The sequence below is a fragment of the Frankliniella occidentalis genome, unplaced genomic scaffold, assembly GCF_000697945.3.
Source record: "Frankliniella occidentalis isolate FOCC.00 unplaced genomic scaffold, Focc_3.1 Scaffold1, whole genome shotgun sequence".
Classification (NCBI taxonomy): domain Eukaryota; kingdom Metazoa; phylum Arthropoda; class Insecta; order Thysanoptera; family Thripidae; genus Frankliniella; species Frankliniella occidentalis.
Window position 1 is genome coordinate 1,334,887 of NW_026267131.1, and position 10,321 is coordinate 1,345,207.

Sequence of the window (10,321 nt, forward strand, 5' to 3'; positions counted from 1 at the left end):
GGGGGGGTTGTTGTTAACGAAATGTTAAATTTAGGTAATCCAATAACGATTCTCAATTGAAGAAGCCGGTCTCTTTGCACCTTCCTGTCTGATGAATTCCTTTTAGTACAAGGCCGGTAGCTAACTTATGAAAATCGCTTTTATCATTCCAGGGCGATGCCTTTATATTTTCAAAGATAATTTATCTACTTTTACTTGTGTGTGTGTGTGGAGGGGGCGGGGGGACTTTCCACACACACACAATAGCACATTGTGATTTTTAAAGTTGTTTCTTTTTGAAAGCATCCTTGCATGCCCTATGGTGTTGTTTCTATTCAACTTGTGAGATTTCATGTTTTTATCTTGGTGTTTTGTCAAGTCAGGGATATGCCTAGGGAAAAGGATGTTAGCGAATTGAACGCTGTGTCAGAGAAAAACGGTTGGCTGATTTATTTTGGGTTGTTTGCCCAGGGGTTTTCAAGACTTCTATATCCTTCAAAGTTGTTTTTCTTTCTTTCTACAAAGACCTTGTTTATTGCATATGGTCTGCTTATCTTTATCTTCTTAATGAGGTAATCTTGTCAGTACACGTCAGGGAATTTTGCTTTCACATGCTTTGTGGCAAACTAAGAAGGAACTAAATAGGAATAATTAAACTTGCCTAGATGTCAACTGTTAAGGAGTTCCACTTGGCTGTTGTTTATTTAGTGTATACTTTATCTCGATCCAGAACAAAGTTCCTGTGACATTTTCCTGATTTCCATTCCTTTTAACGATTGGCTGTTTACACAAAATGGCATTACAAATGTGCATTATGTTCGTTTCCATATGTTGGTATGTATTTAAGTGGTTTGGACGGTATAATAAACATTAACTGCAATTTTTTGTTTACTTACATTGGGTACTTCTTTTAATTGAACCTGATTGAAATTCCCCCACATTGCTCAGCTGGGTTCATTAATGAAAAACTTACGCGAACGAAAAATTCTACTCAATCCTACTAAACTTTAAATTATTTCATCCCGTATTTAAACTACCAGCTTCAACTTTATTTATTATTTTTCATGAAAAGTACATTAGCTAAATTCTTCAGTCGACCGTGTCGCCTATCACAGTTGTGACAGCTGAACAAAATACTAGAACTATAGAAGCAGAAACAGACTATATAGGGGGTGTCAGAAAATGTCTTCCCTCTGGCTGCTCCGGCCCTCCAGAACAGGAATTGTGTAAACCCATGCAAATGTACAAACACATGTTGTTTTTAAGTAAAGTATTTTTTCTGATAATATTCATGGCTTTCCACGATAAGTAGATCTCTTGATTCCTTCTAAAAGTGTAAGTTCACTTTCCTGCTATTTTGGTGCTGTTGTGTTGGCAATGGAGCGTTTTGTTGGACACAAGCGTAGACGCATTCATGCCTGTACAACCCTATCAACTGTCATGGCTGATTAATAATGAAGAAAGTTTTGTATGTTTATTGTATATAAATAGAATTTCCGCTGCGCGTTCTAGTTCAAGTTTGTAGTTATCAGTCACAATCATGAACGGCATCGCCCTGAGTGAACTCTGCTGTCTCCTGTGCTGCCCACCGTGTCCATCGAGGATCGCCTCTAAACTGGCATTTTTGCCCCCGGAGGCCACGTACAGCTATCAAGCAGATGAAACTGGAACCAAATTTTCAATGCATTTCACCGAGAAAGCCGAATGGCAGCATTCGGAGAGAGAGAGGGAAAATATCGAAGGCTTCTACGCCAGGACCTCCAGGGGTAATAAGATCGGCTGTATTTTCGTCCGCTGCTCCCCTAATGCAAGGTTTGTTATTTTTTTTCCTTTCCTTTGTGTCTTTACAACGTTGTATTTTGAATAACTTTTCCATGGTTGTACTTATGTGGACTACAAAATTTACCCAAGTTTCCCTGAAACTGCTGTAACCCTGGTTCTGCTTGTTCACCTCATTCTTGTTATTACTCTGCTATATTTGCTGTAATTACCGAAATCTGCTATGTATTCCTTTGCCTTAATTCTTTTATGTGCAATTTTCTTTTTTTAAGTTAATGCATTTTATCATTACAAAATTATACATTTGGTTTTAAAGCCCTCAATAGTTGTTAGCCTAACCCACTTTGCATTCTTCTGACTTGCTTTGTACGTCTCGTGAGATAAGACTGTTTGTTTATATCTTTGTCCTTTATTTTGCAGGTTCACAATCCTTTTTTCCCATGGAAATGCAGTGGACCTTGGTCAAATGAGTAGTTTTTACTGGGGTTTGGGGAATAGGATTAACTGCAATATCTTCAGTTATGACTATTCAGGTTATGGTATTAGCACCGGGAAACCCTCTGAGAAGAATTTGTATGCTGATATTGATGCTGCATGGCATGCTTTGAGGACTCGTTATGGTATTAGTCCAGAGAATATCATTTTGTATGGCCAAAGTATTGGCACAGTTCCAACAGTGGATCTTGCTGCCCGCTATGAAGTTGGTGCCGTAATCCTCCATTCACCTCTCATGTCTGGAATGAGAGTTGCATTTCCCAATACCAAACGAACTTGGTTTTTTGATGCTTTCCCCAGGTAAGTCAGCCTCTTCAATCACTAAAATAAGGTTCTGAACTTCATTTACATCAATTAAGAAGTATAGCAATAGCCATAAATTTTTCTCTTTTGAGCTTAATGTTTGTTGTCTTTTCCAGCATTGATAAAGTTCCTAAGGTTACCTCACCAGTGCTGGTTATTCATGGCACTGAGGATGAGGTAATTGATTTCTCTCATGGATACAACATTTACAAGAGTTGTCCTCGAGCTGTGGATCCACTTTGGGTTGAGGTAATGTTCACAAATTTCTGTAGAGTTTTTTTTTTCTTCCTGTCAAGTCCTCTCTTAATCTTAAATTTTTCTTTCTGTAGGGGGCTGGTCACAACGATGTAGAGCTTTTTGGAGCGTACCTTACTCGTCTGAAGCAGTTTGTCTCTGAGGAGCTTGTCAACTGACAGCTGCTCCCGGCCGGCGGATCGTCGTCGGCCACCACTACCGAGACGACGGTGAGCGACACCACATCGGGTTCTGTGACAGAGAAACTCCTTTAGCGGCACGGCCTGCCGGCCCAAGCGACAGCCAGAGCCTCTTCTACGGCTGCTGCGTCCAAGGCCGGCAAGGGCCAGCGCCAGTCCCCTCCCACCTCTGTCCTACCGCAAGCTAGAAACCTTGCCACTGCCTCCACCACCTCCATCACCGAGCCCGGCCCCGTGCGGACCTCCCTGTCTCCTCGTGTACGTTCTCCCAGATCACCAAGGTATCGGCGCCGTGCTGGAACCAGTCCTGGCTCAGCTTCCACCCAGGCTCCCGTTGTGGCGGCAAGTTCAAACTCTCTGATGGGCACAAGCTCAGGTTTGACTCGGGGCTCAGGCTCCAGCTCAGCTGAAAGCGTCGAGGGAAGTGCACGCCCAGCTTTGAAAGCTGACCCCGTGTGGCTAATGAGGTTACCGGGAGGGTCTGGTGGTAGCCCCAAGGCATCGAAGGGACCTACCACCGCTTCTGCCACTGCCCCTACCACTGCCCCTAAAACCGTACCTATCTGTACCTGTGAACCTCATGAATGGGAGAATTGTAAGTGTCTGGATCGCTTGTTGGCCAGGTACCTTAGCCCACAGAACTCACCCCCTTCTTTGCGTCTTGAAGGCAAGCCGTTGTCAACTTCGGGTACAGTTTCAGATGCTGGTAAAACTACCCTGGAAACAACGTGTTAAAAGCATCGTTGTTTCCTTTTGATGCATGGCAGGATTTGTTGAATGATCATTTTTGGTTGATTTTCTTAACTGTGATTTGACTGTTTAGGAGTGAGTCCAAACAAGAGGTTGCTCTTACTTTTGTCAATGGGAGCTTTTTCAAGAACTGATTATTTGCTGTACATGGCTCCTCACACCATGTTACGTTGAGTTAACTCTCTCTACTGTTGGTTTTTACTGACTGTGATTTCCTTCTTTTATGGAATTTCATTAGTGTGTGCAAGGATTCTTCACGACCAGTCTCTAAAAAAGCTTACCCCATCTTTATTTCCTTTAAGCTTGCAATTTCATTTATAGATGATTAAATATCAAAAGGGGTCTGGAGAAGTTAAACTCAGGGTTTTTATCCTGATTCTAATAATTTTTTCGGAAAACAATAACATTTCATATTCATAAAACATTTTCATTCACATGGCAGGAAATAAATTACATTGCTTCTCACCTGCTGAATTGGGGGGATGTCTATTTTCTTCTAAGGTATATAGAATGTTACTAATGTGTTATAATTCAAATGGAATAGACAAATTGACGTATTTTATGAAGGGGTTTCATTTGTGTTGGTATTTGTTTTATTTTTAAATGTAAAGGATAATTTATTGAACTTTTGTGGGATGCAAAATCATTTGAAACTTGTTTTGAGAAGTGTTTTTTAGCTAGTGGATATTGTGTACTGTGAAGGACAGGAGCGTTACTATATACCCTAAAATTTTGTTGAAGTCATTGCCAACATGTAAGTTTATTACAATAAATCTATCTCAGCATGTTCTCAAAAGATTAATTTAATAATGTGAAGTTGAGTTTGTGTGTGTGTTTGTGTTTGATATATCTTGTGAATATGATCTTGATCTTGTTGAGTATATGTCTGTGCTATAATAAGTCATTGCTAGATTAATAGGGGTTAAGTGAGTTTGAATTTTCCATTTAACTGATGGTTGTCAAGAAGATTGTTGCGGCTCACACTTTGGAACTGAGTTAGGAATTTTTGTACAATTAGTACTGTATTTGGGTAATGGGACCCTGCTACTGAGTGGCAGATCACCCCTGCATTTAATCTCAATTATTCCTGTTAGGACTGTTATCAATGGATGAGGGTACTGCTTTTAACCTTATCTTGAAAAGGCTGACAAAGATTTCTTTCCTGATGTTTGATCTGTTTGTATGTATCTTGCTAGATCTACCTCAGCATTGCATCTATGTCTGTAACGCTGAAGGCAATAATTTAGTGCTTTACACACAAGATTGGTGCCAAGTTTAGGTTGAGAGGCTGGTAACTCAACAGTGCAAGACATGTGCATTTTAAGTTGGCATTGATGATTATGTTTCTAATCTTACACCACTTTTCTTTACCAGTTTTTCTTTTTTAAATTGATGCTCTATTTAATCATTTAAAATTCATTGTTATTGTTTTCTGATGTTGGTTCTGACTTTTAATTTTTTTATCTCTTAACTTTTGTACTGGTGGCTTAAAGTGCGTTGATAACATTTGAAACAAATCTGGCTTATAGTAAGTTCATATCTGCAAGACAAAATTGTGTTTTGCCTAATTTTCATGCAGAAAAAAAGACTTCATCAGATTTCTTTTAAGGTAATACCTCATGTGTCAAATTTAGCGTTTAGATTGGATTTCAAGCAAGATAGAAGGAGTTTCTTTGTTTAATCATGTGTAGTAGCTTCTTGGATGTTTTTCGCTCTTTCACTTGCATTATTCCCACTCGTATCCATATTTTTGCACTGTGCCAAAAGATGGAAGTTGACTTACCATTTATCAAAAGGACCTTAATTTGTGCTTGAGACATCCCTCTTCAATATTGCTGCAACCTTTCTTCATGTGTGTAAGATCTTTTGATATGTAAATAAGTTGTTATTCTATGAATTTGTTCATTTGCAAAGTGAGGCTGTGGCCTCAGATAATCAACTTTGCTTCACCTAGGTATCCACCCATTATTTGTTGTGAGTGAAGTTAGAGATCTCTGTTGCTGTTAACCTGACTTTAGGTTAGTTCCAAATAAAATATAATAAAAGCACCTTTGTGCATGACTGTATTGAGCTTTCACAACCTTTGTGTATTTGTTAGCTATGCAAAAGTTAGTGACTAGAAATTTAGCCACATGAATTAAATGGTCTCTCAAGGCAGGGCTATCTTTCTGTTAAAGACTCCCCTTTTTGTTTTCTAGTTCCTTTTCCCCCCTCTGTTAAATGCTTTATAAAAGTGTTATTTTGTGTGTGTCCCCCCCCCCCCTTTTTTCTGTTTGTGAAGCTGCGTATTTAGTCTGGCCGGAGAATAATGAAAATTCAACAATTTTTAAATTGAAAGTCGCTTTTATTTTCTCCCCGCCCCCCCTTCTTTTACCTATTAAGGATTTGTGACTCGGTGCAATTAAATAATGTATTCTTACCATGATAGTCTTCCAAAATAAGTTTGCAGTTCCCATCCCTAAGCATGTATAGTACATACTGTACCATTGTGTGATTGGTCTGTAGATTCTGAAAACCTTTGGTTGTTTTGCAGAAAACATTTAAAAGGAAGTGTTTCATTTGTCTTTACTAGAATTATTTTGTTTTTTCCAAAAGTGCTGTTAAATATTCATTTATGTGTTCATTGAACACTTCATGCTTTCAAGATTTTCAAATTTGATTGATTTTGTGCTGCAAAATTCTGTGCATATTTTTCTTAATCTGACTTTTTGTTTTTTTCAAGTAGATTGTGTTTGTGAATGAATTGTGTCAAATTGGGGTTAGTAGCTCAGTTTTCTTTGGCCTCTCATGAGTTTTCTAACTTTTTATCAGTATTAAGAGGGTTTTCAGAAATTGGGAGAATATCCATATTAGGTAGTTATTCAGAATTGGAAAGTTGTGAATGGTGTGATGGAAGTGAAGTATGTACTTAATAACAACAGAGTTAAACCAATTTCTTTTCAAGAAAATTATTTATTTGGTTTGTTTTCCTGAGTGATACAGTTACTACCTCCACCTCATTGAAATCTTTTCAAAGTAAGAGCTCTCTAAAATATACACACAACTGAGCATTCAAGGTTGAAGTAAATTACTTTGCTGTTGCATTATTGTTTGAAAATGATATTATGTTTATTCTTTTTGTCATTCTGTCGGTAACAACTGGTTGGTGGCATACTACAGCAAAGGTTTATTGTCAATAACAAATACCTCTCAATTTTCGTTTTGTTTTTAGATGTTGAGAGATGTTAAATTTTTGGGCAAAGTGATATTCTTTGAAGTTTGGGACTTCATGTTACGATTATTTTTAATCGGTGTGTTGAAGAAGTTGTGGGTTAATGTTTTATTTAGACGCTTGGGGGAACAGGGTGTTAGGCACATGATCCTTGCCTTTCAAGATGTGTAAGTTTTCTTGTATTAGTACATTAAGTTGTTTTTATTGATGAGGACTATTGGAGTCTTTTTATACCAAAGAGTAGATGAGTTGGTGTCACAGTGTCCTGCATGGATTTTTTTTTCCATGGCGTCCCTATATGAAGCTTATTTGTGTTTGCAAACAGGCTGACCCTATCAGGAGCCTACAGGAAACACCCGCTGGCCCCCTGGCACCTTCAAGGCTAGGGGCCTCTGAAATTCATATGTAATATAAGTTTTGATTTTCTGTTGTAGGACCCTCACATCTTGCTTGATGTTCATGTGTTATGTGGCAGGATTGCTTTACTGTTACTACGTGATAATTTTGAGATTTTGTTGAACTTTATATCACTGGAATTGTTGCACCTAGGTGATTGAGACTTACATTCATCCAGGTTGGACACTGTGACACTAGCTTGCCTAATCTTTGGTACAAAAAGACTCATAATGCAGTCATGATTTTCTGAAAACATATGCAATTTAATCAGCACTTGTCAGCTTATCCAGTGTAAAATCATTTTAGTGTATGCCATTCTTTGTATATGCTATGGTTAGATCTACCTAGGTGTATGGATAAACCTGGGTTTAGCTGGCAAAAGCTAGGATTGGTGACGCTATATTGGTAATCCTAGGAGTACCAACATGACACTTCGATTAAAAGTAGAAATACAAAAGAACAAAGGGGTTCGGCCACATTTTTTGATCTTAGATGGAGGTGTGTTGCATTATCTTTAAAAGTGTCAAGTGGCTGTACCTTGGATTAACAAAATTGCCTTGCCAATCCTGGCTTTGCCCAGCTAAACCTAGGTTTATACAGCCTCCTAGGTCTTAGGTCCAACCATGAACACTATTATATAAAATTGTCAAAGAGAAACATTCAGGTGGAAAGAACAATGATTAAAAGAGACTTGAATTAATTAATTTTTGTATCACAATAACTGCTTCTTTCACTCATAGAACCATATTATTTTGTTAAGATGCTTTTCATGTGTAGGCGGGCATCATGAACTATGTAAAATGTTCTATTTCTTTCTAAACACATGAAGTGACTCATTCCTTGTTTATGAATACTTATCAATTAAATCAATTTTTTAAGCTGTATTTTTTTTTTTTTGGTCCAATTTTGCTTTTCTTGTGTTTATGTTTTCTGTGTGGAATTATTTTATTTACAACCACTACAGTTGTTTTTGTATGAATCTTAAGCAACTGGTCTTTTGAAATAGGTGTGCTTTCTTAAACAGATTATTAGTTATAGCTTGTGTTCTCAGATCTCTCTTGAGGTTTGTGTTTGTTTATGTGATAATGGGGAGGTTTTAATACTTTTCGCTGAAAACTTCATACTCTAGTTTTCGCCCCCTCAGAATGTGGTTCAGAAAGAAAAGTGTGTCAGTGTATCATAATCATAAGCAGGTTAATCAACCATATAATAATGTTATTCTGAATATATGTGCAATCAAATTAAGTTGGTTGTGATTGGAAAAAGTAAAATGTGAATGTCCTGTTTCAAGCGAATTTTTTTAAATTATCAAATACAGTATTTTATACACTGACATATTATAACTCCTTTCATTTTATCCTTCCTGGTCATTTGCGATCCGCTCGGTGTCACGGTTTTCGCTGAGGCCCCCCTCAATTGATACTTGCGCCGTTTCTTCCTCCTCCTGACACTCTACCTCTTCATCCTGGACCACAAACATTAAAACAACATCCATGACAGCTTGTGAGAAGCAGTGAGTCTGGTTTCGTTCGGACTACACTGTTGCGCCGCCCGCTCCCGTACCGCGCCGTCTGTCCCTGGTGCCTGCAGGTGCAGCTGAAGCACGGCCCTCGACACGGCGAGGTCCTTCGGGTCCTTGGGTCGGAGGGGCGCGCGCCGGTCCTTCCACGCCACTAGGTCCAGGAGGCGGCGGCGGCGGAGTGCGTCTGGCTGCTCGGGGCCGCTCTCCCCCAACGCCGCGAGCATCGACGGCCACAGCTCGAGGCCTGCGCGCCAAGTGTGCAGGGAGACGAGAAGGTAGGTACTAACGAGGCAAAGTTTGGCGCCTCACCACCGGCCACCCCAGCCAGGGCGCGCGCGCTGTCCGCCTCCGCCTTGTTCGAGAGACTAAGCAGCTCGCAGGCCTGGTGGAGATGAGTCGTCGCGTACTGGGGCCGCGACTGCAATCCAAGGGGTAAGGGCAAGGACAAATCAACTAAACAACAACAACAAAAATCGGTTTACTCTTGAATTTACAGCAAAGCAACTTCATGACCCTCTTTGAACTTGAACCCCTAGCTGCAACCAAACTCGCGCGTCGTGAAAAAACTGTCTGGCCATCACGGTAGCTTCTTTGCGAGCCGGCCGTTCCACACACCGTGTTCAGAAAGTGTTCTCCGAGGTGAAAGTGCGCCTTGGCCAGGAGATCTGGCTGCTTGAGCTCCTCAGCGGCGCGGCGAGCGTCCCGCAGGGCGCCGTGCGTCCCGTCCATGTCCGACCGTCTAGAAGTGAGCAGGGCGCACGTAAGTTATCTCGGGTGTCGGCGAGGGGTCCTTCAGTAGAGAAAAAAACTGTACACCCAAAAATACCCCCCAAAAATTAGAAAACAATTTTTAAAAATAGAGAAATCCAGCAAAACCTCAGGAAATAATCAGACAACTTCAAGAAAGACAGAAAAAATTGATGTACGCTTTTATTTCTAGTGAAGGCCTCTTGGGTATCGGGTGCCACTGATCAGACTTGGTGCTCGCCAATGGCATACCTGTGGTAACACAGGGCCAGCTTGAGGTGGGCGGTGACGATGTCCTTGGCGCTGTCGGAGACCTTCGCTAGGGCCAGGAAGGTCCTGAAGGTGGCCATGGCCTCCTCCACCTGGCCGGCGGCGAGCAGACACTCGCCCAGCTCGAGCTCCGCCCTCAGCTCGAGCACCGGGCACCGCGCTGCAGGGGGCGGGCGTCTCAGCAATGTCCTCCATAGTCAGCCAGGAACTTTTAAGCCGTACCGTCGTGCGCCCTCTGCACCGCCTCCCTGCAGAGCGCGGAGGCCCTGCCGTGGTCGTCCTCGCCCAGCGCGCTCCTCGCCTCCAGCACCAGCGCCTCGCTGAGCGCCCTGCTCGCACCCCGGAACATGCCGCCGTCCGCGGCCGCGCTGGAGCCGAGGCTGGAGCCGGTGGCGCCGGGTCAGGACCAAGGCTGGCCGACAGGGCCCCAGGGCG

General features: G+C 41.4%; 2 protein-coding genes across 3 annotated transcripts; one reads left to right on the forward strand and one right to left on the reverse strand.

The window, feature by feature from the left end:
- Positions 1 to 1,162: 1,162 nt before the first annotated feature.
- On the forward strand, positions 1,163 to 8,680 carry LOC113213428 (alpha/beta hydrolase domain-containing protein 17B). Its single transcript, XM_026432497.2, has 4 exons — positions 1,163 to 1,791; positions 2,179 to 2,553; positions 2,673 to 2,805; positions 2,886 to 8,680. The coding sequence occupies exons 1-4, from the start codon at positions 1,520 to 1,522 to the stop codon at positions 2,967 to 2,969; spliced, it is 864 nt and encodes a 287-aa protein (XP_026288282.1). The 5' UTR covers positions 1,163 to 1,519; the 3' UTR covers positions 2,970 to 8,680.
- On the reverse strand, positions 8,678 to 10,315 carry LOC113213450 (uncharacterized). Of its 2 annotated transcripts, XR_008010791.1 has the most exons (4): positions 9,869 to 10,315; positions 9,485 to 9,608; positions 8,911 to 9,287; positions 8,678 to 8,812 (listed from the first exon to the last, which is right to left on the reverse strand). XR_008010791.1 is itself a non-coding variant. In XM_052263835.1 (3 exons), exons 1-3 carry the CDS (start codon positions 9,964 to 9,966, stop codon positions 9,021 to 9,023), a joined length of 489 nt encoding a protein of 162 aa, XP_052119795.1. In that variant the 5' UTR covers positions 9,967 to 10,315; the 3' UTR covers positions 8,678 to 9,020. The 2 variants fall into 2 exon arrangements, 1 of the variants encoding a protein (XP_052119795.1); XM_052263835.1 differs by having other exon boundaries at positions 8,678 to 9,287.
- Between the last annotated feature and the right edge of the window lie 6 nt (positions 10,316 to 10,321).

Bases quoted from the DNA above. Each gene is read 5' to 3' on its own strand.
- LOC113213428 (XM_026432497.2), top strand. From the start codon at position 1,520: ATGAACGGCATCGCCCTGAGTGAACTCTGCTGTCTCCTGTGCTGCCCA. The intron at 2,554-2,672 runs GTAAGTCAGCCT...TGTCTTTTCCAG, and splicing joins TTTTTTGATGCTTTCCCCAG to CATTGATAAAGTTCCTAAGG. The intron at 2,806-2,885 runs GTAATGTTCACA...TTCTTTCTGTAG, and splicing joins TGGATCCACTTTGGGTTGAG to GGGGCTGGTCACAACGATGT.
- LOC113213450 (XM_052263835.1), bottom strand. From the start codon at position 9,966: ATGGCCACCTTCAGGACCTTCCTGGCCCTAGCGAAGGTCTCCGACAGC. The intron at 9,609-9,868 runs GTATGCCATTGG...GCTCACTTCTAG, and splicing joins CTGGCCCTGTGTTACCACAG to ACGGTCGGACATGGACGGGA. The intron at 9,288-9,484 runs GTGTGTGGAACG...CTTGGATTGCAG, and splicing joins GAGAACACTTTCTGAACACG to TCGCGGCCCCAGTACGCGAC.